Below are 27,843 nucleotides of genomic sequence, written 5' to 3'. Positions count from 1 at the left end.
TTTTTACGATTTAACTGAACGTTATCAGATGATTATATAATAAAATAACATATTTCATACATAGTATGTGTATTAGAATAAATAATATCGGAATTAACACCACGAATAAGTGAGCAAACATCTAATCCGATTTAAATTAACGAAATCTTCATGCATAGATCGACGAACAAATTCTTAACCAAACATCAGTAAGTATACAAATGCAAGGAATTTTCCCTGATGTATAAGTATTAAGAGAGTTGCTAAACGATTTATATCGTTAAATCCGTCGTCACGAAAAGGTCATCAATTAGCATGTCTTCTTAAAAGAAGGCGACGTCGTGTGGCGGTTGAGGTGTTTGATTTGGACAGAGTTTTCTGCAAACAATGCAAGGGATTGTTTATTACATATACCTACCTGTCGTTTAGAAAAATGCATGACAATTGTACATATCAGTGGATACTTTCAACATTACCATCTTCATTGAAGGATGGGTACCCTTAGATTTATTAGTTAACTAGCCACCTTACCTGATTGTTAAAGTTGCCATATTTCCTTACCAGCTCACCGTGCATAAAAAAAGTGTCAGAGCTCTTAATTGAAAAAATAAGCTAAGGAAATATGAGTCAGTATGCAAAGTACATCTACTTTGCATACTAACTCTTGATATATTACGGTACCTACTTATTGACTTATTAGCCAGCTAAGTAGGTAGGTATATATCTCTTGTTGACAGAATAGTAGCAACAAAACAGACTGTGTCATTTATATATTGTTGAAGATAACCGTTATATTCAATGCACATGCGCTGCGCATATAACACAACATTATTATTAAGTCAGGGGAAAAGTCTTTTCGCATTATAGTATGTATGAACTTGTTAAAAAAATCTCTTTAGCTTCAAGACTCACAAATGAGTGAGGTAGGTACCCAAATATCGAGCTTTTTTGTGTCGAGAAAAGATTTTATTATGACGCGCAATATTCTACAATCGGTAGGTCTGTCGAGTACCAGATTAACCGTAAGAACTATTTTGGCAGTAGGTACATTTAAAATGTATTGCCAAAATACTTAGTCCTTACGGCGCCCGGTAGAGGAGCTAAACCGATTTTCGTATACAATTTTTCGCTAGCTTGCTGGTAGTCGATAGTAGTAGAGAGGGCAAGCCGGACCTCAATTAATTATTTATTTATAATGGACGCTTTTCTTCAAAAACATGGTCAGGAGTATCTTCCTATGGATCTGACGGATTATAGAATAGACACTCGGTCTTGCAAGCACGATGTTCTAAAATCACTGCACTGCGGTCCTCACCAGCTCCTTCCACACAGCTGCAGTGTCACACAATCCCGGGCCCAGACCTATATTCCAAAAGCATAATCCCGCGTCCCCACCACTGCACTGATTTCTTCTCTAAATTTCCTGTTGAACGCGGGATTCCCATGGAGTGATAACGTCAGACAGGCAGCCGGCGTTGAAGTCTCAGGCTCAGTTTTCGCTGAAAAAATAAATTTGTCAAAAATCGCTAGAATGGTCGTAATATCGGTATTAGATACTTGGAAAAACAATATTATTTTATTATTATATCTATTTTACCTATTAAGTTGACAATGCGTTTAATTTCAGGCAAGGGATCAATCTAGCAACTCAATTGTCGAGCTGTTTTATCAAGCAAGAAAGTACCTACGTATTGACATAAAAAAGCATTTTTATCTACAAGCTGGTCTACCCGCGTGGTCAGCTTTATCAAAAAATATCTGTAATTATGGCTCCGACCTATGGTTGTGTACGTAAACCTAAAACAATCAATGTTTTCCCTATTTTACATTTTTGTGATTATAGTTATTACCTAATCATTTGCAAAAAAAAATCGAAATCGTTTTATGGGGTACAATAATAAGTAGGTACTACGCACTGTCCTATTTTTGCTCCAAACGTTCCTTGAATATATGGATTTACAGAAATTCAGCCTGTATGTAAAAAATAAAATATATTTGCCCCAAATGTTAATTCGTCTATTATAATATTTCTTATTGTTGGGCAAATATGATGTGTAATGTGTCATAAACACTGAATAAATAGAGTAGTAATTTTAACACCTCAACGGTAAAAAAAATGTAGCTGTTCTGCACTTTATCTGATTCTACCGCTCTCGTCTTTGCATTATCATTAACGCACTACAATGTACCTAATCGATAGGGAATTTTAGTTCCCAATTGGTCCATATTTAGATGCGTTGAATATCTAGCACTAATAGATCCCTCCATGGAATATAACAAATATGATGTGATTTACCCGTAGCCGAAAGTATGAATTCTATAGGTACCCGTACTACTAACTATAAGGGGTTCGATTCCCGAGTGAAACGGAGATTTATTTGCTCTCATAGGAAAACCACAGTTGTAATGTCAGAGTTTTGAATGGGTCGTCAGTTGATGTTTTGCGATAATATTTATATCGACTTATTTTAAGGTTGCGATTAGACTAAAAACCCTTGCCTAGTTACGCAGGTGATAATTAACTAAGTATTGTACCTTTTGCTTCAGTAAGTAATACCTACTAATAAAGTACCTAGGCAAAATAAAACTTATGTAATTAATATAATATTAACTAGATCATAATCTTGATTGGAGGAAGTACATTGGAACATATCCAATAATGTAATTTTGTGTGTATATTCTTACAAATATCACCCTTAAATATGTACTTACATAAATCTAAGCCGTACAACTTATTTTCACGTGGCATATTTTACTTATAGCCCGGAAAACTTTACACCCGAAGCAGCTGACGTGCTTTCATTATAGGCAGGGGAATTTATAAGCGAGGGAAATCGGTGGTGGCGCACAGTTGTCTGTCGCCGCATCGGAGTCGTAGTGCCCGCCCGTCCGCGTCCAATAGCCGTCCGTACTCAACACGCATTCGTTATCCGCGCATTTATTTGTAAACATTGATGCACTGTTTTCAAAATATGTCTCAATATTAATTCCAAAAAGACTATTAAAAAGTTTTCCGTGAGTGATTGTTTATGTGACGAAAATGAAGTTTTTAGCGCCGGTGTTTTTGGTGTTCGCACTACTTCAAGGTACTTGCTCAATTATTTTAGTAATTTAATGTAACTTTGTGGTACCGACTTTTTCTTTGTATATTTCTTAATAGTGCAATATTACAATACAATTCAATTTACATAATTTCGTCTATTAACACGTTCGTTAATCCAATTAATTTCAAGGAACTTTAGTAACCTTAGGTAAAATAGGCCTAGTTTTATCGGTTAAAATATCTCTATTCTACCTACCTAATAATGAGCGTAAACAAAAATTTCTGAATATGCAATTACAGAAGGCCTTACAAACTCATTGTTGCTATAAAATTTCATTCCAAATCCTGACTACGTTTGAACATACCTAATCATATATTTAATTTTAATGCTTACATTTTCTTTTCTCTTTTGTCTTTTTTCTCTTATTAATGACTAAATCTTCGCTTGTCGATGCATCCCACCTCAGTAATTGTATATGACGTTAAACTCAGGTTCAAAAATGTTTTAAAAAAGGGTAGTCACTTAAAACAGGAGTTATGAGCTAAAACTAGACAAAATCCATTACCTTCTTTGTTTTAAAATAGATCATATATAAAACTATAAGTAAGTATTTTATTACAGTTTTATTTTTCCTTATTGTCTTATTCTGACACTAATAAGAAACCACAGGAACATACATAGAAGCAGTACCTACATATTATCTACCGTCCTATATTAAAATAGGGCACAGCGTGAGTTCTATCGAGTACTTAATTATAATTTGACGCATTTCAATTCAAGGAATAATTTCTTTTATAGAATAATAAAGTAATAAAGTTGGCCATAAATTGAAAAGTTATCAAATATGGAGGTCAATACGTGCTAAAACGCTACTTACTTGGCGCTCATACGCATACATTTTAATTTATAATCTAATATTTAATTATGTAAAACATGCAACAGTCATTGTTGACAGAGATCTTGTAATTAATAACAATTTAGAGTTTAGTTACAGTAGGTAGTAAAAAGTAAATAGTAGATACCTACTTAATATTGATACCGATTGTACGGTTCAGATCATTAATATCAAATGTTGTCCTATATTTTGAAAGTCTTATTTAGTAGTCTTACTTTTAGATTAATTTACCGGGGTAAATAGAATAACTAAAATGGTTGTAATAATAAACAATGATCCATGAAGCTTTTTAAATATGCGATCTTGTAATTAAGCTACTACATTAATTTTTACTTGATGTAGAAGATAAAAAAAATAGAGCGAGCCTTGAAAACCATAGTCTTACCCATAGTAACATATACTTCAGAATAGTTTATAAGATACCTCTCTCTTTTAGTCGAAACAAATTGCGAAACAATAATATTATGAGACCTATCGTTATTCATTATTTCGTAGACGCATGGAGGCTGTTACAAATTTTAGCATATCCAAGGACAGTAGAAACATCATAATGTAACGATTACATAACAATTTAATTTCTCACACATAATATTTGCTATCACTTACCTGAGGCTTCCAAAGACGTGCAAAATACAAGGAAACGAAAGTAATTTACGGCGAAAGTGCTAATAAACGCATACATTACTGAAGAATATAAGAATTCTGATGTTTGTCCATTAATATTGTTTTGGTTGTCTGTCGTAAAATTCATGATTGCATAGGTAAGTACACCTTTTTTTAATTTCATAAATTTAAAAACGACAGGTAAAAAATAACGTTTCGTTCTGTAGCTACATACTCTACTTACATACTGCGCCCAGGGTTGGAGTTTTGACACATATACTAAGTTAGCCTTTATCCATCTTGTACTTACCGGTAACTACCTCCTAAATATGGAAAGATTGCATGCTGTGCTACTAGATGAAATTCTGACCAGAACTGATTAACGATACCTTCACTGGTTCATCAGCTGAAAGTTGTATTTAGCTGTTACTTTTCGTTTCAAAAAAATACAAAGCGGCAGACAAACTGACATATAAATAATACATAGTATTAGAACGTGAGCAGCTGTAGACTACATTAAGTCTGTATCACAGGAGAGAAAGTCCGGATAAGAAATCTTAACCACTATAATTCACAACAATATGTCTTGTCTTTAGCTTACTGTGACAGTAATAACTTGTTCTATAATGATTCGTATCTGTTCTCTTGCTAATCCGATAAAGCCGGCTTCATTCCTTTACATAATAGTGAATGAAAATATGAATCATTAGATACAGGTGCTTGGTAAACAGTACTACTTAAGATAGAAATATATAGGTTCTTATAAATACTCCTTTCAATTACGCACTTCCACTCTAGATAACTATCACTTTTGCTCTACAAGGAAGGGCTCTTACACATACGTCATTATTTATTTATATCTAGATATTCATAGTCCACAGTTATTTAATTTACATATAATTTAATAGATTTAACTGAATTACGAAACTGGAAAAAACAAAAACATAGCTTCAGTTTTTTTAGCGTGTAGTGAAATTAGTAGTTTTTACATATTATTATCATTAAGCGGATTGTATTTTTTGTTTATTTAAGTATTAGTACGTTCGTTATTTGAATGACAGTAGCATATTTTTTGTCAGCGAATCTAAGCGATCGATCGTGTAGATATCCGGCGAGAGCCAGGTTTTTCCACGCTGTCTCTAAATAATTTAACTTAAAATAATTTCATACTAAGTTATATTTAAGCTTATGAATGAACATAACTAGAATAAGTTATAAGAAATTAATTATGCTGATTCCAAAAACTCCGCAAAATTTAATCCTTTACCGTAAAGCATTGGCTAGAAAAATGCCATTCAATATCGTCTTACTTAGTTAATGCCTTTTGACAATGAGCACTACAGGCCTAGTACTTGTGTTTCTTAAGATGTGTGGGCAGGCAGGTTTTCCGATTGTGTTTATAATAATATGAGGCTTAATTAAATTATGTGCATACTAACTTTATTTCTTTGCCGACATTTGTCCAACTGCGGCTTTAAAGGGGAAACGGTAGAGTAAATAATTTTATTTGGACCATCTTTAAGTCAAGTGTCATTGCAGCATTGAGCTATATTATGGCATCTTCTTATTGGCCCTCCGGCTCTGTTTACAGCTCTATTCAAAAATCATAAAAACATGCATCATAAAAATTAAACAACCAACTTGAACCAAGATTTTGTCGTTAAAGTTATTTTTTTTTACTTTAACGCCTTTGCTCATTGCTGCATACTGCATAGTTAGAAAATTTTGTGTACCTTGTGATATAAAAGAAAAAGTTACATAGCATTAACTTACATATTATTATGTTTTATTTACATTTTCCCGCTAATTGACAGTCCATTTAGAATTTCGATTAATAGTTTAGGTTGTAGGTATATAACATAAATATTACGCAATTGTAATAAATGAATACGCAGCAGGTACCTAATGCAATAAAATCTAACAGTTGACATGATTAGAGTTTACAGGAATAGTATGCTTATTCATTATAATAATGGCTTGTTTCCGTCAACTCACTGCTCAATGTTTGTTAGTTATAACTAATTTGATGTGTGATACATAACTCGCATACCTACAGCTAGGATACTTAGAAGTAAAAAGTAAAGTACCTATGTGTCCTACGTACTTGTTAAGAGTAAGTATGTACATGACGGTGTGTATCGCAAATCCTGACGCCATAACTCTTTATCTAATCTTCGTACAAGTAACATAAGAACAAAAACAACCAGTACCTAAGTAGTGAATGTAAATAATGAACTAAACGAATAGCTGACAAAAAACACAGAGGAAAATTTATTAATGTATAATATATAACACTTAACAAAGATGACTGAACGTTACAAAGTTAAGACTAGAATCCGTGTCAGTGATCTTAGTGGCTACATTTAAAAAAATACACCACACTACTGGTTGAAGTGGTACAAGTTTTTGTGGTCATTGTTGTGGTCACTAGCCACCGTAAAGTTCGATGACGACAAGTGGCAGCCGGACATTGAAAAAATACTCTATGAATCGGTGATCATATCTAGCACATTTTTATGAATTTAATTGTTCTGTACTTTTCCTATCCCCAAATAACTTAAAATAAACAAAATCTAATTACATAGCCTTAAGTGTACCTTAATTTATGGTTAAGTAACAGAAAGACTGACTTTCAGCCTAGGTCTTCTCTATTATCGTTAAGTTATTTCCATCATACATGTACATACTGTGTATTTATACTTACTTTTAAACGAAATATTTTCCACGCAACTATAAGGGTTTTTAAAATACATAATGGTGTAAGTTTATATCTAGCGTATCAATCCCTTTCACGTTGTCAGTTACTACTGTTTTTCGTTCCCACACTGACCCACATGCGAATCAATAAGTAATCTAATTGACAAATCGATTAATAAGTAATAACATAATTACCCGCCTACTACAATCACATGCGACTTAGCAATAAATACTGTAATTATATATTTTTTTATTTGCGTCTACTGTGAACTTGATTTTAATTGTACGGACATGGATCACGAACATGTAGGTAACTATGCATTAAATTATATTAATCTATCTACGTGATAATTGCTATTCGTGGTAGTATTACAGATCATTTTATTATCAGCCAACGATCTATATGCGATCACTAGTGGCACGTGCGGTGTACATGACACTTCATAAAAAAAACCATTTACCCCGACTCAAAGGTATACTAGCCGCGGAAACTGTGGAAATGAAGCCTTATGTCAACGATAAACAAAAAACTGTTTAAATTGACAAAAAATAGGATAATTACGCATTTTCCGCTGTTTACCTTCTCGAGGTGACGATGAGATGGCTTGGAGGTAAACTCTTCAATTGAGTAGTTAAGAATTATCTATCGCTACAAAATAAAAAAATATTAAGCCTAAGGCACAATACAAGGTACTTAACATATTGCTTTTTGTATCTTAGTGTCTAATGTAAAGATTTAGAAAAAGAGGTTTTTTTATGTTATACTTATACAAGCCTGTTATAAAACACACATAAAAAATATTGAAGAAAGAATTAGGTACCTACCTACCTAGTTTATTATTTTTGGTTTGAGGGTGGTAAGCGGTTCATTATGTATTGTGATAGGTACGAATTTATAACACTTGTATTACATTAGTAATTAACGTTTTTCCCCCAAAAAAAATATTTGACGTAAAAACATATTCATAATAGACGAATATTCTTGTAATTAATTGCTATGATATAATCTTTACAAAGCTATTTTCGCATGCAAACAATTCATCTTACATAACATAAATTTTCAGTCAGTTTGATCCAAAACTTAGAATAATTTTCTAGAAAATGTGTAAATGGAAAGGCTTAAAACACAACCAGAGAAATTCACACAAATTTAAACGGTAGATATTTATCACGACATTTCTCTCATATTGTTCTGTACAACATTGCTGTTTTCAACGCTTGAAAATCTTGGCTTTCGTTAAGTTTTCTTGATTAGCTTTGGTAGGGTAGGGTACCTAGCTAAGTAGATAATAAACTCTTAATTTTATAATATCAACCATATCAAAGTTAACCAAATATTTAAATTGATGCAAGTCTAGTTTATCATAGAAATTGATAAAAAAATCTCCGACGCGGCGGTTCGGCAAAGAAAGCTGGCACGGAATCTACTAAGAACATGCCTTAAATCGGAAAATGTAGCTTCTTACAGTCCCTTCGAGGCGAATCGGCAAACTTAACTAGTTTTTTATTTTTGTTGAAATGGTGGTTAACTGCATAATCCCCGGTTTGTGAGGTACATTTAGCGGTAGTTTATCTATTCAATAGCTTAAAACTCATATAAAAAAATGCAATTGAATAGATAAACTACCACTAAATGTACTCAGAATCCGGGGGTAGGATAACTAATTAAATTTGTTTCTACTAACATCTCGGTTTTATACATCAAAATTAAGACAGCACATAATGAATTAACTTTGTGTATGGAATCTCTTCAGATAATCAGTGTAACTTTATTATTCAGTGTGTTATCCGAAAGCCATGAGGTAAAATTAAATTTATTTAATATTCTCACAATATATTGTATTTATAACTTGATATCTTAAATTAAAACACACTGAATTACCTTTATTCTTAGTCCCAGAAAAGGATAAAGAAAATAAATAGAAAAGTTTTTGATTGTTGGACTTTGAGAAAACGTAGGTAGGTTATATTGTGACAGACGTATGCGGAAATCAGTAAACAATATAATAATATTATATTATGAATGTGGTTTAATTGAAAATGAGCACGTTAATTACGAAATAAAATTTACTTGCTTACTTAAAGCCATTAAATATTAAATGGCCATTAATTTTAAAAGCCCTGTATTTACAATGAATTTATAATGCTGTAGGTATACACTACTTTAATTCTAAAAGAGTTCTTTAATAATAATAATTATATTTTGAAAATTCATTTTCATGAATGTTTGCATAAAGATTTTGACCCGAAATTTTATGTTCTTACTTATAAATTAGTAAGATTTATATATTTTTAACTGTATGTTAAATGACTACACATTATTATACGTGTAGATAATTAGATATAACAAATTACTAGGTTAGGACTATGGTACAATATTTTTTGTTATAGATTTTAAGAACGATTTGCACAGAATACCTACCTATATATGCCTAGTTACATAATTCTGGTCACCGTATTATGATTTCCTAAATAAGGTACCCGCGGGTATTAAGGCCTAGCTAAGGGAGATTTGTAATAAAATGAAGAATATCCAATATAATCAACCAGTTTTTATAATAATCAGTCATGTACTTATATTACTACCGAGTTTAAACAAAAAATAGCTTCTAAAGCTTAAAACTAAAACATTATATCACTTTTAAAAAAACGCTGTCTTTAGGCCTTATTATAATAGGGTAGGGTAAAAAGGCCTATACTATAAACTATTCAAAAATCAACTTAAACTAAGTAAATTAGTATTCTTGACATCAATAATCATTAACATAAGGCAATAGAAAGCATAGTAGTCTTAATAAATTAAATAAATTGTCCTTATTCGCATCCATCAGGACATTGAAAATCATCAGTATATTCTGCATTCAAACCGACACATTCTTCGTGGTACCACTTGAAGCATCGCGAACATTGCTTCATTGCATCATCCATTCTATCTTCTTTGCAGGCATGACCGTACCGATAATTTTTTTTTGTTATTTATTTTTGTCAGATCGCCTTCTGACTACAATGCTCGTTTGGGAGGCATCGTGACTGTAAGCACTGAAAACAATAATAAATAAATTGAAAATATAAACTACGTATATACTACCCACTAACAAACATTTTAAAAACACGCTCCTACTTATATAGCAGTTAAAAAAATAGGAGTATAATAAGGCCTATTGTAAAATTTTATAGGCCTTAATATCCGCCAACCACCTATTTACAGAAAAGAATAATAATATAATTTTTATAACTACAAGTCTCTTAAAACGGTAATCTAAGGACAAGCATACGTTAATTAATAAGCGGACAGTCAATACAGGTTTGTAAATATTATATTTTCTAAACAACTTACGTTTTATTAGAGTCAATTTTTATAATTCGTGCTGCTGAACCGCACTTCTGAATGATTTCAACGATATTTGCGGGGGGAGAAGTGCAAGAGTGCGTCCGCCACTTTGCAGCGACTCGTATACGCTCTGAGCTTGTGTGACTGTAATCTTGATCGTCTACTACTGTATTTCGTACGTTTTTTGTTATTTAGGCCTTATTACCCGACAGGCCTTAATACCCGCAGGTACCTTATTTTATTTTTCCTCCTTTTAACTTTAACTATTTTCAAGGCTTATTCCCATCCATGACTTACATACAGATTTGTCATGGTGGACAAATTATTTAGTGTGTACAATACCTACTGTGTGTTATTTGAACGTAAATCAAATCATTATGATATAACACTCCATTTAAAAAAACGTTTTTATATGTTTCGTGTCAAACATAATGTTAAAAATGAAATTACTACCTGTAACAAACATAATTATGTAAATGTGTGGTAATTACGATAATATTACACAAATTTCATATAATAACGGTAAATTGACTTAGGTATTAGTTTTTTTTAATGTCGGCAGGGACTGATTTCTATTAGTTCTCACATCCACATTTGGTTAGTTAAGTAAGTAGGCGAAAATTGCACCGTTACAAAAGAACTTGTTATTTGGTAAGAATTCCTTTAGCGTTGCGCCGATTGCCTGCAGTTTCTTCACGGTTAGTGAAAATAATCGATTAATTCGGTTTGTGCGATCTTATCTCTCGTATATAGGAACTAAAATGTTATAATTAAACAGAATCGTTGGCGCTGCACGCCTAATGCATCGCCCATAAAAAGAATTTATGTCAGTTGGACGAGAACCAAGACAAGTAATTACCGAATTTATATTTACGTGTATTATATTGAAATAAACAATGGGTTCTGATTTACGGGGGCTATTTGGTTCGCAAGGGGCATTATTCATGTGCTATACATTGGAGTACTTGAAGTTGAAGCTATTGAAGGCCGTCTGTGCATTCAAAAGTTGACTTATAATATATCAAGCATACTCATAACAATCGACGCAATGTATTAGTTTTTCGTAATTACGTACCCGTTGTTAAACTAAATAATCGTACCACGTCAAATAAAATCATTTGTTAAGTATCAAACAATAACAAATATAATAATAGGTAGGAAAATTTGTTATATTTGGATATACGTAAATGTTTTGATTGTACCGAAATGATTTATCCCAATTAATTTTAAATGTATGGGCAATACAGTATCCTGTTTTCTATGGGTAATACCAAGGACGTCATTCATTATGCTGACCCAGGATGATTTTTTATCTTTCCTTATTTTTCATAGCAAACTACATGGCTCGATTGGTTGCGGCAAGATTGATAATAGCCGAAATGCTGCTCAGATACCATAATTTGACCCCAGGACCACATTCGGTAGCTTACTACTCTGATGTGTTACCGTCGTACTGGCTAGTAGCAATACGCGCTTTTCCATTGAGAACAAGTGATATTTTATGTGCCTTAAAGAAAGATATTATAGACTTTCATATGCAGATATGCATAGAATAAAACAATACCTTCCTCTCTTGTCATTAGGGTTTTTTCAATAACAAAGCTGTAACTACTTTGAACTTCATTTGTAATACAGTATGCTCAATGAAGTAAATTATATATAATATACCTATTCTGGTATTACTTTAAAGTCAGTCCATTGTAAATGAGTACATATTTGAATGAATTTGTATTGCGCATTATGGATATAAATGCTTTGATGTTTAACAAAGTAACGTCCTTTTGTGTAGTTAATATAGCATGTAGGCTGATATAGGGTGCTTGATAAATTATGCTCACGTTGATATTGGAATGCCTTTTATTAGATGTAATGACGTTTATCGTATGGCGTACAACTTATTCTCATGTGTATGTAAAACATTGCTTGTGCTAAGTAGTCATAAAACGCTGACATCTAGTGTTGAAAATCGGTATTCAAAAATATTATGTAACCTGGAGACGTTTGGTTACCCAACTGCATATAAGAATCCAAAATATGCTCCCGAATTGCAGTAAAATGGTCAATTGAATAATGTTATATAACAATTATAATCATTATTTCTAAGAGAACAATATTTACTAGTTATCAATACCTAGTACCTATATGTGTCCAACATATCAGTAAAGTACTATTAATAAAGATGTCAGCAGCATGTTCGTTCTATCATACATTCAGACAAGATAAAGATGACTAAGTAGAAACTTGATACATTGCTTGAGATGCACAGTTCGCCTAGAAACTTAACCGACTCTATCAAAGAACGATAATAGTTTTTAAAATATTTTAGGACAGTGTTTTTTTGGTAGGGCTGTCAACTCTAAGGATACATTTTCTGGAAAAATATTAACAATGTTGGAATTCCACTCAGATCGCATATCAATTAGACGAAATACAACGCTCATTACTAACAATTGCATGTAATAGGAACTTCCGAAAAAACTTTAACTAGTATCATAAGTACAAATAGTGAACAAAATAAATCTATGCTCTTACATTTTCCGGATCGGATTACGATTTACGGGAACATTGCTTCACATATTGTCCCTTACAAAAGTTTATCCAGTATCCATAAAATGTAATGTGAACTAGCGGTTAAAGCAACTCTAGTTTGAATTCACACACGTGTGCCGACCAAACAGGAATCATCTCTACATTAGTATGCAGGGTGGAGTCTGTACTTACTGTATGTGGTGCAGTGATCGCCCACCATAGAGGTCGTTGCCAGCCGAACTCTACTAACGGACCTTTTAAAACACAATTACGTAAAACCACGTTACTTTATTTCTTAAATTGAAGTGCAATTAGAACAGTTACGAGTTTGTCTCGATAATTAAAATAATTACTTGATTTATTTGTTGCTGTCTTTTAATCAATGATTGATTTATTTGTGCTTTGTTGATACACTTGTTTGTGTCTGCCTTTTGTTACAATTTCGCAGATGCTAAATGGCCTATATTTCGAGAGCGGTTAAAGTTCAGCCTACTCATTTCTGATTGTATCAAGCCGCTTTACTAATTATCACTAGTTTCTAAATTAAGTTGTGATTCAACTTGAAATGATTATATGTATCAAAGAATAAAGTGCGATGTAAGTTCGTTAAAAAATAACAGTTCCAAATACCTACTTCTGTTTATTTAAATTCTCGTTTGAGTAATTGTTTATGCACCTACCAAGCTATGTTAATTAATTTGTTCACGTATAAAAGTTAACGCTTCTATTGCAAAGTTGTCAACAGCCTTGTATCAATAAGTAATTGAAGCCTGCAATTCCTTAATAATCTAGGCAAACCGGGTTTACTGGTTACCTAACGGTATGAATTTATCAAAAGAAACATTTAAGAAGGAAATATTTGTCGTATTCATGAGTCACGAGCTCCCAAACAGTCCTTTTATAGGCTGTCATCTTCACGAGCGTAAATAATTGTCTTAAAATGTTGTCGGATCGTGCCACACGATGTTTACTTTTACTTTTGGTAAATATACAAACAACTATGCATTTGTGGCTCCAAGCACTTGTTACTGGAAATGTGGTGTTGGCGAGAAAACACTTGTCTTCATTTCTAAACACATGTTTAACAGGCATCGCGAATACATTGATAGGTCTAAGTTCTGAGTACCGTAATGTGTGTCATTGCTTAGAATTCATGACAGTATTATATTCTTGAGAATAGTTCTACTTTGCATAGAACTGTAAATCGCTCTATAAAAATGTTCACTCGAAGGACACTTACCTGATCTTAATCCTAACTTTTAAAATTAGCATTGCGAAAATGTGTCTGACATTTCGATATAACATTTTTTAACCCGTTGTCAAATAGCGCGCCATAATTAGGCAGACTTGACATTTAACAAGAATGGAAAGAGAGAGAGTGGCACAATTAATTATATGAACCATAAGTTAAAATAAGCATATTATATCATTTCATAGACAATAAGAAACCTTTTATTAGTAGTACAATAATACGAGGTGACAATATGGATTTCTTTGAATTCAGTCGGTAAATATTTAACAAGCTTTCAAGTGAAGTGGACCAGATATTGGTAGAAAATGATACCCTAGTCTGTCACTAACAGGTGACGGAAACAAGTGAGTCGATGTCACTTTATATTCTAACAGTGGCCTTGTTACAAATGGCGTGGCCGGAACATAATAACAGGATAAGCCTGCCTATGTTTTCTATGACTTTATGTCACGTTCATGTAGGGTTCTCTTGTAAAACCTAAGTCCTAAGTGTGATCGCTAGCAATTTACAATACGTGTAAATGCAGTGTCTAGATAATTCTAGTAGGAGTCAGGAGTTATAGTCTGAATTAGGATTTAATTAAAGCCGTAAAACCATGAAGCAAGTCGTGATCTTTAATGTTTTATAGCTCTAATACCTTAATAACAGCAAGTAATTAAAATTTATAGAGATGGAGGGAGCCAACTATTGCAGTCGGCAACCAGTACCGGCGCTACGTACCGAGTACGAGTGCCAAGTTCCCGCACGTGGATTCATTTGAAACATGTCCATTCAACAGATCGTTACAACACGTTTTCTTTTATCTCACTATCTATGTATTGTAATCATTCTATTATTAGCATTTTACCACAGAAGCAAATAATAGGTACCTATGTACAATCATAATAGTTAAACAAATAGAAAAAGGATATTGTGTGGCTACTGTTACCTTTTACTCTGAATAATTCTCAATATAAGTATTTATTAGACGATGGTTGAGTTACCTATGAATACCTATAACCCATAATATATCTTACTTTAAGTATGCCTACCTGTGAGTGTGTAAGTGTTGACGACATCAGTGCTGTTACGTGTGTGTCTTGAATTCGATTCCCACATGAAACAAAAATATTCGTGTGATCCATAAAGTCTTTCGCATATGGTTGTAATAAGAGGTCCGTTGCTTGTATGATTGTAAAAAAATCCCGCAATACAAGACTTTATAGTTTATCGTGTAAAATAAAGAAAGTGAACCCTGACACACGTTCAACACCGTTTCAGCACTTATTTTCTGAAGCACAAAGCATTTTATATGCATATTATAATACTTATCGACTGCCGTTCTAAGTATAATATATTTCACACAAATAAATCCTTGCGTATTATTGAAAATGGCTGAAATCATAAATAATTCAAGTGGCACATGTCGCGTGACATTAGTTTCATACAACTGAGGTTCGCTATTTAATTCATGATAATGTGCTGTAACGATTGATTGCCCGATACTGCACTGACGTAGTTAATACAATGCTAGACAGACACGGGGTCAGCCCTATTTCACATAACATTTGCTAAGTTCAATACAAACATAGAAAGAGCAAATAAAATTGTCTTCGTAATCAAATAAAATTACAGTTGAATACCATTAGGTACAATGCTTTCAATAAATTGTTCTTACATTTTATATGATTTGTTCACTCGAAGAGAATACACAAAGATAATGTATGTACACACGTAGAGTAGCTATTTGACTGTAACAGTTTCAGGTCCCTCAGGTAAATAAGAAATTGTTATTTATAAGCAAGTTTAAGACAGTGCTTTGCTGTGCCTTATTCTCTTAATCGCATCTCCTGCATAATCTATGCTCTTTATCTGAGAAAAATATAATTTCAGTAAATATACTATTGTATTATGCAAGCCAGCATAAAATACAATATCAGAACAATCAATATTATAAATGTTTTTTTTTTATTTCGACATAAAAATCATATTAGAATTATTGGGATTTGATAACTAGACGATTGTGATTTCAGTGATTGTGTTCCGTATAAGCGTACAAAATTTAAGTCACATATCTGCATAAAAAAGCCACAAAAACTGAAAATGGAGCATTTATGATTACACATGGACACCTTACTATAGTTGCCGTACAGGCCAATTGTAAATGAGATCTTTTGTCGAACAAGATGCCTGTCCTAATTGATTAAATAATTTGTCAAGCGAGGCACAAAATGTGAATAGGTGGCGTGTCATAGCTTAGAGACGGTTTAACTTTTAAAATGCTGTGTTAAATTGAAACAACTAGAGGAACAATATTTATTGACGTAACTACAAATACTCTATCGAATGTCTATACGTGAACAAACTGAACAACGCACTAATATAACAGGAGTAATTGTGCTTAATGAATGGCTATTAATAAATGAAATAAAGAGTTGTATTGTTGGTATACCTCCTTGCCCTTAACCTAATCAAATCCATCACTTTTAATTATTATCTGTAAAATTCATTACTGTGCCGTAAAATGACATAAAATCAAATTAAATCCAATTTTATTGAGACCATATAATATATTCACGTTCTTATTTGGTATCGAACTAGCCTTTAAAAGTGGGACACTGGCACTGTAATTTCAAGTACAAAGGTACCAATTCGTTGTTAATAAAGTCAAACATTGGGCGCCAAGGTAAGACTATAAAAACCATATAACCGGCCATAACACAATAGAACAAAACTTTCGGCATGCCATACCGAGGCACATACTTCTCTGGGACCTTCACTGTTCCGATGCCAATTAGCGAATTAAGACAATGCGAAACTGTCCGAAGCGTTTCACATCACGTCGTATTATAGAAGACAATCGCCTTTTATGTCCGTTAGGAACAATGTTCATCCTTTACATCGAACACGCTGCAAATAATAAATAATATTGTCATTGTATGTATATTACGACTTTCAAAACTAACTAGGTTAGTGAAAGCGTCGTTTTACGCTTACAATTCCTATAAATGCTCCTGTTCCCCTAAACGCTTAAAGCAGCAGAATTCCCACAATTTCAAAGCGCTGAATCAGATCACTTACACGCCCATGAACAATAAAGCCAGGTAAAAGGTCGCTAAAGCTATTATTGTCTTTTATAATGTATTTTTATCAATGAGTTTGACACGCGTCAGTAACTGTTACGGTACAATTTTATTTGCATAGATCCAATTTGTAATTGACTGAACATTTATGTTAAATCGGCGTGAATATTTTTAGCTCTTATTTAGATTGTGACTGGACAAATTATCGCCAATGTCAAACCTCATATGACTTTCCCTGCTAGCAAACTCGTAGGAAATTAACATCGCTGAGGGGAAGTTCAACTATTTGAAATTTAAAAGATTACCGTCACAAAAAATGGGTAAATAGCCACGTCTTATTGGTAATTTTCCGGCTGTAAAAGTCCACTGATGTCTGTTAGACGGCCTCCTGGTACAAGTACGTACCTTCCTGCATCTAATGGTGGACGAAAAAGTGGTTAAATAAAAAAGATGATGAAAACCTTGAGCCGGTGACACAAGGTGAGAAGACATCGTACTTCCCAAGGCGACAACTAGCTTAACTTTAGCGATATACATTGAACTACATCCTTATTAGAATCTTGTAGTGGTAGAAGATTAACCTTTTTCATCTTCCTGGACTTCCCTTATCATTAAGTAGATCATATTATGCGTAAATGGTTAGATTATTCCGTAAAATTTGGTTTTTCCTTAATCAAAATATCGCACATGGTCTAAACATTCGTATGTCACTTAGACATGACGATATTGTATATTATGTTATTAAGTTTGTTTTAACATTAATTTTTATTCATCATGTAGCGATGTTTGCCTGTAAAATTAGGAAATTTTAATTTTAAAGCATTACAACATTGAATATGTTACAACATTTTCGAGCAGTTTAAGACATTTAATTATTTCAGGCTTCAAACATTTCAGATCATCCATTTTAAACAGGAAACAAGGTTCACACTATAATGATATCTATTTATGCCAGAGATATAGGTACTCTGTTTATAGCAAGACATAAAGTGCTCAGCTGCAGTTTGTTACTAGAAACACATTTGCGTTGCAGTCATTGTTTTAGTCTCACGAACGTTTGTAATCTTGACTTTTACGTACACATTAGCTGTGTTTAATAGCTTTCGGAAGTAATCCGTCATAAATATGATGGTGTACGTATGTAGTAGTAGCATCAAAGAGCCCTAGTGCACGTTCATACATAGTTATTGTGTGCGTGCTTGTTCAGGAAACCACGTGGACCATTTGATAATATAATGACAATCTTCCGTTGTTAAAGGTATACAAAGGATTACTCAAAATGCGTCAGCTGGTTTCACTGTTACAGTATGTTAGGAAATAATAAAATTCCATTACTGTACATACGTGTAGGTATATAGAAAATTTAATTATTGAATTTTGGTTGAATTATTCAGTCTTCTCTAACAATATCTAGCATTTAGATAGAAATCAATGCCAAAGGCAACCACGCTATTTAAAATGCCGATCTGTAAAATTTGAGGGTTGCGATTGCGACACTTCAATTGCTATTATAGTAACCTAGCCTAACTGCAATATCTAAATTTTTTACATATTTATTGCAAAAAATAAATGTTGTATAATTAAATACGTCGATACGTTTTGACAATAAAACTTTATTTGATTACAGAAGTCACGCACGCCGAAGAATTTGGCTACGATGGAAATATAGGTAAGTGTTTGATTATTTTATTATTTAAAGTATATATCGAGGTTGTCACGCAGTGATACGTATATACCACAGAATATTTATTGCCAATGGAACTTTGTATGATTTACAAACATTACATAAAAGACGGACTTTGACTTTCGAGATCAATTATCTTGCAGACGAATAAGCTAATTAAAATGGAACTACGAAACATTTAGATTGTCAGTAGGTATGAGTATGTGGAAAAATTAAGATTAAAACAGAGATTTAATCATGGGCTTACTGTTTTTTTGTTAGCCGACTTGCTATTTTTACTCGTGAAACAATTAAGTGTTATTATTTCCTTATGTAATTGAATCTTGAACTTTATTCGATTCAGCAAAAAGAACATAAATATAATATGGATCAATTAAATGAAGTAATTAATTTTAATCCTACCTACCATGGTACCAACAATGTGCAATTTTAATTTTATTATCGAGTGGTTAGATTTGTTCTATTTATCCTAATCACATAATATGTAGGTACCTAAGTGAAAAAAAACTGACATTTACGATTAGTAATGTAAATAAATGTATATCTATGATTAAAAAGCCCGATTGAGACATACTTGCATATACCTAAACGATTAGCAATTGATGATCAACTTGGCAAAGATACGGATAAAAGGAGTACAAGATACTTGCTTGAGCTTTTCGAATCCTCTCAGATACGTAGTAAACTAAATACGGTCTTATCCCGTTTCAGCAAATACATTAGCAAACGTTATATAAAAGTGCTATATTTAACCAACCACACTGTGAACAATACGTAATTTATAATAATAATGTTCAGTGCCTTTATCAAGTTAAGCGGGTACCGAACGAGATAATTAGGTTTTGTTCAATTTATAGGGTCCCAAGGCTTCAAACATTTTTTGCGCTCTTACAATATAATTATGCAATTAGGCATCCTATCCGCTGTCATTATTTTTTATTACATTCTTCAATTTACTTCAGTTCCAACGGTATCAATGTAATAGAATGTATTTGACAAGGTTACACTATTTTGGTTAGCTACTATTATAGGATACCTAATTATAAGCTATTATGGTTTATAAATAGAGCGTGTGCTACGGATATCTATGTAATTTGAAAGTTAACGTATTATCGGAAAGAAGGTTAACTTTATGCCAATTACTTCTGAAAGTAGTTTTGGGTCATTTCCCTTGCCTTTAGTGGCCTTAAGAAAATACATTACGTGCAGGTAAATAATACCTTTTGTGACGTTTAGATATGACGAAAAAAATATTTTTCCTTAGCCGGCGACCGCGGCAAATATTGAGATTATTGATATTCAAGCGTTAATTATCGTGTAGATCAGAATTGGGGTCTAATGAACGCTAAAAAAATTACAACAGTTATGAGTAGAGCTCTCTTTTACTACAGAAAAGTAGGTTTGCCTACATCCAAAATTTGCGTCAACACCGTCTAGATAAATACTTTTTGTTGAGACAGTCTATATTAAAACTATAGTACAAGAAATGAGTAAGTATTGATGGAATGTTTCAACTTTCTCAGGACCACTACACTGGGGAGAGCGGTACCGTGAGTGCGCAGGGAAACACCAAAGCCCGATCAACATAAACGTGCTCCATGTGAAGCAAGTCACGCTGCCGGACCTCGTGCTCGTCGGCTTTGATGACTCCATAGATAACGTCCACGTCACTAACAATGGACACACAGGTTCGTATCCGCTCCGCTCCGGATTAAATGATGCATATTACTTTTGTTAAACACTTATTATGTTAATATGGAGGGATATCATGCCAGCTTCACTTACCAATTTGTGTAGATAGGCTGGATACCGAAATTATTGGTGCCGAATATTGTCAATCTATAAGTATCCAATAATGCGAATTCAAACTTTAGACTCTACACTGTAGTGTACAGACAAGAAACTGACAGTTATTATGCATTTCATTAGATTAAACTTGTTAACTAATAAGCAGCTAAACTGATGTTCGGCAAAGGGCTATAGACTGAAAATAATGTGATATTTGATTCCCTAAAAATCCATATGAGCAGATTCGTAAAGCTAGTCGTAACTTTTCAAACTTTCGCTTAGCGTGATCAATACCTATATGACACGGGGATTATGACGTCAATTTCTAATGAATTCATTAATGTTACACAGACACGTCTTGGTAGCATGTTATGTTTTTGCACATCTTATTTTAGTTTTTTAGGTAGGTACTTTAAAAAAAAAGAGGCAGGAACCTACCTACTTACTTATTTTTTTGGCCTTGTTTAATTTAATCAGAGGCTTACCATTGGTAAGCCTCTGATTAAATTAAACAAGGCCAAATTGGTAAGTTAACAATCTCCACTGCTACTCCAAAGAGTAGAAATTGATTATTATTATGGGGCATTTCTTAAATGTATAGGTAAGGAAGACAGACATTCAGAGAGCTATTTCAGGAATAATAAGCTTACTTTTTTGTATTGTTTTTTTTGATGATTCACTTTGAAAGAGCGTGGAAATAACCGCAGCTTAGTGTTGGTCACGATTATCGTGGCTCAAGTTATAATCTGAAGTCAAAGGTTCGATGCTACGGTTCACTGACGAATATATCTTTTAAGCTGGTACATGTTTATCTACCCACTCTAAATGATTTTTCAGGAGTAGAACACCTTTGCGATACGCGATGTGAGATAAAAATAATTGCCGTTAGATTGTTCAATTTCCTGTTTTTTCACAGCAAATGTTTGAATAGGTAATTGTTTTTTTTTAGTTTTGATTGAAGTGGTGAATGAGCCGCACCCGCGAGTTAGAGGCGGCCCCCTTGACAGTGACTACATATTCAGTCAAATGCATTTCCACTGGGGAGACAACGACACCTTCGGCTCCGAAGACAAAATCAACCACAGGAGGTAACCATGACTTGCAAAATATTTTAAAGAAAAGTGTCCTTAAAAAACAATAAAAATAGAAAACCAGTTTAAACTGCTATAAGTGAAATCGTAACTTATCGTGACTAGGCGTTTATTGAACAAGTTAATATTACTAATGTGACCGTATTTTATACTTCATGAATAATATTGTTTACATTAAGGACAATAATTAATATTAATAGCCAGTTGTGATTTATTTAGACGTAAGGCACACACGTAATTCCTTACTAAATATTCTATTCAAGTTATTATGTTCCGTCAATGGGTATTACCTAACAATTAGTCACGTAAATAATATTTTTAAACATACATTTCAGTTTCCCGATGGAACTTCACATGGTGTTCTATAAGGAAGAATATGGGAGTCCGGGAGAAGCTGTCAAACATTCTGATGGCTTGACTGTGTTAGCTTTCTTTTACGAGGTAAAGCTCAACGATATGGTTTAATGAAATATTTACAAAACATCACGTATGACTTCGTAATCTTGCATTTCCGAAGAACTAATTTAATATTATAAATGGCAGAGTAGATTCTTATCCAAGCAACGGTGAATAGTAGTTTTTGTTTTAAATAATTATAGGCCTTTAATTATTAAAGTTAAAGTATTATATTAGTAAATTAAAGTAACTAATCCTGAAACTTTCTAATGTATCTTGTTTTTTTTTCAAATAACTTAGCAGATTATTGTCTAGAAGTTAGCTAACCTAAGTTTTTTATCTGACTCCTAGATTTGATGCATTCAGTAAATAGTCTCACATAAAACATAATTAAATACCTACATAATATGCATTTACCGCTTTTTTTGTGTAGGTATCTGAAAAACAAGAACAATTGTAAATTACTTACGTATATTACCTACTATTATACACTATTTTATCACAGTGATAAAATAAATAAATACTATTATGTCACTATAAGAATAAACTCATATTTTAGACATATAGTTAACAATACAGTTCAATGGACACGTAGTTGCTATGTTATTAACTGTCTCGACAACTGCCCTAGTTCTACAACTTGGTACCTTGAGCAACTTGCACTTTTTCGCATGAAAATAATGTAGGTATCACCTATCACACAATAACAATTAGAAGTGACATAACAAAGTTAATTTTATTCCTGTATGTTTACCTATATATTCTTTACGATGTCTATTACAGTAGGTATCTTTTTAACATACATTTAATGGTCCAATTATTGACATTCCACTCAGGATATACGGGGAAGAAACCCAACATTCCGTCATGGATTTAATTGCGTAATGCTCAGTAGACGCACTTATAAAACTATTCTATACCTAACACCTACGAATATAACACATGTCAGGTTTATCTATCAAACTGATCTTTATGCTTTGCGTGACACCTCAGGAATTATAATAGGTGGAAATAAATGCTAAGCGGAACAACCGCTTGACTTTATCTACTATAGAACAAAGGTAGATAGATTACATAATACATATTTATATGTTACCTATTGTGTGTGCAAATACTCCTGCGCAGAAGTCTTTGATAGAATTTCCAGGTCCGTCAAGTAATGCTTCATGATTGCAATTGCCCAGAGTACCTATAGAAGTTAAATTAGACATAGACTTGCGCATATCAAGGAGAACGTAAAGCCGTGTATCATCTCCAATCCTCGGCATGGAATCCCGCGCAGTGAATCTATTATGTAGCTGACGACAACAATAAAGAACTGAAACTGGAAACTATTTTCCGTTATTCATTTTATTTTTATTACAGTTGGATCGTCACCAGCACCCAGCCTATGACGACATCACATCAGCCCTCGTCAACGTGACTGAACCACACACGAGCGTGGTGATGAACCATCCCTTCTCGTTCCTCCACATATTGCCCTACGATCTCAAGAGATACTTCACCTACCGAGGCTCACTGACCACGCCGCCTTGCTCTGAAGTCGTCATCTGGCTAGATTTCGAACAACCTATTAGGCTTGAACATGAACAGGTAATTATAAAATAAACTTGTTTGTTATACTTAGATGGTTATAATAATATTAGACGGCTATAATAACTGAACGTGATTACGAAATAGTTGCTTTTGAAATGTAAGTATCATTTGTAAAATTTTGGAGCCTTAGAACTTAGAACGTTTTTCATTAGATATAGGAAATTAATGTAAAGTGATTGCACTTAACAACAGGGCAGTTGCCGATACTTTTTGTTAAAGGAAATAACCGATAAAATCCGTGTAAATTGTTGATCTAATGGTATAATGAAACTATGCATCGGTATTTGTTTAACTTTAGTAGTTTTTCAAGCCGCTTTCTCTAACGACGACCAACTAGTCAAGGAAACGAGTTCCGCTACATTTAAATTAATTGTTGATTTTGTAATATTGTGAAATTTTTCGGTACAGTGGCCAGCGATACATAAAAACGGTTCTAGCAGAAAACTTGTAAGTGCCAATACGCAATAACAACCTTGCAACTGTAATGTTCCAGATCGAGGCGTTTAGAGAGATCCGTTCAGCGCACGGCAAGATCACACACAACTTTAGACCGATACAGCCGATAGGTGACAGGGTAGTGTTTTACAACATAGACAGCAATTATTACGTGTACAATGAAATCGACGGCGCGGAGGAGACCACCACCACCAGGCCATCCCGGAGAAAAAAGCATCGCAACAACGGAAATAACGTAGTACCTTCACTCCTTCATACGATCTGCATTCTATTCACATTGTCTTTCATTTTGTGATAATCTTAACGGTCGAAGTTCGAATGATATCATGGAATAATAGATAATTTTAATCGAGTCGGGCCTGTAATATAGCGCCTTATTGTAATTGAATGAATGCGTGTTTAGTGCCTTATGAATATGTGTAACCATAGAATGTATAACTTATTATTAAGTAGATAATTATAATTTTAAGTCTAGCTTGACATAGAATAACGGATTAAAACTACAGGGAATTCTGATCAGATCATGGCATAAGCTTTGTGAACAAGAGGGTTTGTTTACTGGTTGGTTGCTTGATATTAATGAAGTTGGGATTGTAACTTCCTCAAGCATTCTCATTTGCATATCTATAACATTCACATATTTTTTAGAAACTGATTGTAGACCATTAATTGTTTAAAAGAGAGCAATCTATTTGTTGAATTAAATTGTTGCTAATGGCAAAAAAATAATGCTCCTGGCAATGTTTATTGAACTGATATTTTTTTTATTCCATAAAGCTATGGTTCTTTTTTTATGTATTATTTTTGAAATCTCAATATTCAAATCAGTTTCATATTTTTATAACACAAGTGTTTTAATTAGAATATTTTATTAATATAACAAATACTAAAATGTTTAGCATAGAAGCATTTGAAAAATATTCGTTTTTCATGACATGACTGAGATAGTGAATTAATGAATTTCGTTTCAAACAAGGAATATAGAAATGTATGCTATTTACTTGTATACTGTGATATTAAACTAATGCTGGTGTAAAAAGAAAATTTCTGTGCAATAAAATTCACTAATTAAAATATTGTTTCTTTTTATCTTACCCTCTGAACAATATCATGTATTATGTATCATGGGGTGATCATAGCCATAGATTATAGGCAAACAATCAGTGAGTTAAATAAAGTTTGCACATTCATTGTATAGATGGGTGACCACATTTTTATTTGCACATTATCATTTTTAATAGCAAGATTACAGACTTACCATTACCATCATTAAGTTTACACTAAAATATCTACTTAACTGATATGTACTATTACAGCGGCAGATCGAATAGGCTACTTGACTGATAACTAATTTTATACATCAAATGTATATTTCATACAGTATTTAAAAAAATAATGTCGATTTTTATTACAAAACTAGGAGACTAATAAAAAAATTAAAAGATTTTTGTCACTGAATAGCCTAGTTACAAGTGTATGTTGACTACATCGAAGACTAGTCAGGGGTGACTAATACTACTAAACAAGTTAAACAAAAAAATTGTACTTCAATTGATTTACTTACTTATACATTACAAAACTATTAAAATTAACTGAATATCAGTCATCCTCTGTGGGTCTGTTCTCTGTCATAGTAACCATGGCACCGAGATTGTCTTCATTGCCTTGTTTGAGTCTTTCCCAGATCAATTCCGCTATAGCCTTCTGTGTTCTCCTTTCTAATCTCTCTAGCTTCTTAGAGACATCCCTTTTCAAGTCCCAATCTGGTTTTCTTGGAGCTAAACTGGATATATCCAAGTCTTGCAAAACAACCTGTAATGTAGGAATAGTAAGATCTTAGTAATTTAGATAAAACAGGCACATTTTAAATCTCCATACTTTTTCATGTTTATGTTTGTCAGATGCTTCTACATTAGTGCATAATCTTGAATATTATGCATATCCTATTTAACATTGTTTTAAGCAAACTTACAAATGTTTACTATGGCCTGCTTTTTTATCATCAGATCTAGAAATGGCAGAGTATAGATGGAATAAATGGACAACAAGATTTACTTTATTGAGAGATGTTGCATGCAAATTTTATGTAAAACAACAAAATCATTCTTCAAATTAATTGATAATTAAAAATAAAATTAAAGTGTGATACTTAAAGATTTTGATGTATAACATTCTATAAATATTTACCTTTTCTTTACCAGCTTCAAGTAAATCCTTAACTTCATCTTCCACTGCTGGAGGCACAGCATCCTCTAACTTTGCCTCCTGTAGTGTTTCATCTTGCGGCTTATAACTTCGGAATTTTGGTCTGAAACATTTAGAAAATAACTTTGAAACATACATACAAGTAGAAATAAAGGATGTTAAATTTTAAAGATAGAATGACAATGTGATACTTTGACGTAGAAAGGGTTTAGTTGTCATAACTATAAGTAGTAAAAATTGCAAATATTCTTAAGGACTATGAATAAATACAGGCTCATTATTGTTATAGAAACTAGCTGCAAATTGTGGGAATTAACCAAATCTATATCTAAAAGATAGTACGTAGGCAACTTTTGAAATTTGTAAACAATTTCAAAAACATAACCTTACTTATGTTTGCACTTACTTGGGAAGTGGAACAATTTCACCTGGAGTGTCGTTTGATGTGTTTTCACCTGTGGGCGCTTTTCGTTTGAGGTTTTTTAGTCTTTCTTTTCTCTTGAGCGCTTGTTCTTCTAAACTGCCAACACTTTCTGAAGTGTCCATGATAACCATAACGTTCTTTATCCCTCTATATTACGTAGCAATAATAAAATATGCAAAAGAAAGTTAAATTATTCTTTACTGCTGATTATATTACTTATATATATTTTTCAATATTCAATTCAAACCATAAGATTTTGGAATTTATTTATTTATTGACACTCAACAACCAACTCTTAGAAGTTTTTGACATTGACAATTGACATTACAATTACATCCAAATGGCTAGTGATGCTACCCGATTAAGTATTTTTCACTGTGATAATAAAATAGCTGATAGATTTAATATGTTGCTATTAATCTAGATGACATAGAGTGATAATGATTCGAATATTTATTTTTATAGCTTATGTTACATTATGATCGCTATATTATTCTAATCTTAATTGTAATGCCCTTAGTTTTATGTTAGGTATATTTCTTATTTTGCTATTTTGACTATACAACGTAGGCGACACTGTTTCCTCTTACTAATTTAATTGTTAGTCAAGTAAGTTTTTAGAATAAAAACAGGCATTGTAATTTCTTACTTAGACTAATATGGTCTCTGCAACCACGATTATATTTATTTTTTATATTTTATATCATATTCAGTAAAGGCCCATCACTTTGCAACCATAAATTATTATAATAGGGTAGACCAAAGAACGAATGATATAACAGATTAAAAATAATTACACATAGATCAATTA

General features: G+C 32.8%; 2 protein-coding genes and 1 long non-coding RNA gene across 3 annotated transcripts; 1 reads left to right on the top strand and 2 right to left on the bottom strand.

The window, feature by feature from the left end:
• Positions 1-58: 58 nt before the first annotated feature.
• LOC142973688 (uncharacterized) lies at positions 59-2,832 on the bottom strand. The gene is made up of 3 exons (XR_012959521.1): positions 2,692-2,832; positions 1,295-1,478; positions 59-357 (listed from the first exon to the last, which is right to left on the bottom strand). It is a non-coding gene; the product is annotated as an uncharacterized LOC142973688 (long non-coding RNA).
• LOC142973686 (carbonic anhydrase 7-like) lies at positions 2,722-25,477 on the top strand. Its single transcript, XM_076115645.1, has 7 exons — positions 2,722-3,065; positions 19,020-19,061; positions 20,600-20,764; positions 21,814-21,952; positions 22,291-22,396; positions 23,717-23,944; positions 24,441-25,477. The coding sequence occupies exons 1-7, from the start codon at positions 3,020-3,022 to the stop codon at positions 24,696-24,698; spliced, it is 984 nt and encodes a 327-aa protein (XP_075971760.1). The 5' UTR covers positions 2,722-3,019; the 3' UTR covers positions 24,699-25,477.
• Positions 25,478-25,943: 466 nt separating this feature from the next.
• LOC142973687 (coiled-coil domain-containing protein 12) lies at positions 25,944-27,357 on the bottom strand. The gene is made up of 3 exons (XM_076115646.1): positions 27,015-27,357; positions 26,591-26,711; positions 25,944-26,215 (listed from the first exon to the last, which is right to left on the bottom strand). The coding sequence occupies exons 1-3, from the start codon at positions 27,161-27,163 to the stop codon at positions 26,003-26,005; spliced, it is 483 nt and encodes a 160-aa protein (XP_075971761.1). The 5' UTR covers positions 27,164-27,357; the 3' UTR covers positions 25,944-26,002.
• Between the last annotated feature and the right edge of the window lie 486 nt (positions 27,358-27,843).

The sequence above is a fragment of the Anticarsia gemmatalis genome, chromosome 6 (genome assembly GCF_050436995.1).
Source record: "Anticarsia gemmatalis isolate Benzon Research Colony breed Stoneville strain chromosome 6, ilAntGemm2 primary, whole genome shotgun sequence".
NCBI classification, from domain to species: domain Eukaryota; kingdom Metazoa; phylum Arthropoda; class Insecta; order Lepidoptera; family Erebidae; genus Anticarsia; species Anticarsia gemmatalis.
The sequence above is the reverse complement of the archived record's forward strand: the minus strand, read 5'-3'. Positions and strand labels throughout refer to the sequence as shown.

Bases quoted from the DNA above. Each gene is read 5' to 3' on its own strand.
- LOC142973687 (XM_076115646.1), bottom strand. From the start codon at position 27,163: ATGGTTATCATGGACACTTCAGAAAGTGTTGGCAGTTTAGAAGAACAA. The intron at 26,712-27,014 runs GTAAGTGCAAAC...TAAATGTTTCAG, and splicing joins GAAATTGTTCCACTTCCCAA to ACCAAAATTCCGAAGTTATA. The intron at 26,216-26,590 runs GTAAATATTTAT...CCTACATTACAG, and splicing joins TTGAAGCTGGTAAAGAAAAG to GTTGTTTTGCAAGACTTGGA.
- LOC142973686 (XM_076115645.1), top strand. From the start codon at position 3,020: ATGAAGTTTTTAGCGCCGGTGTTTTTGGTGTTCGCACTACTTCAAG. The intron at 21,953-22,290 runs GTAACCATGACT...CATACATTTCAG, and splicing joins GACAAAATCAACCACAGGAG to TTTCCCGATGGAACTTCACA. The intron at 23,945-24,440 runs GTAATTATAAAA...GTAATGTTCCAG, and splicing joins TTAGGCTTGAACATGAACAG to ATCGAGGCGTTTAGAGAGAT.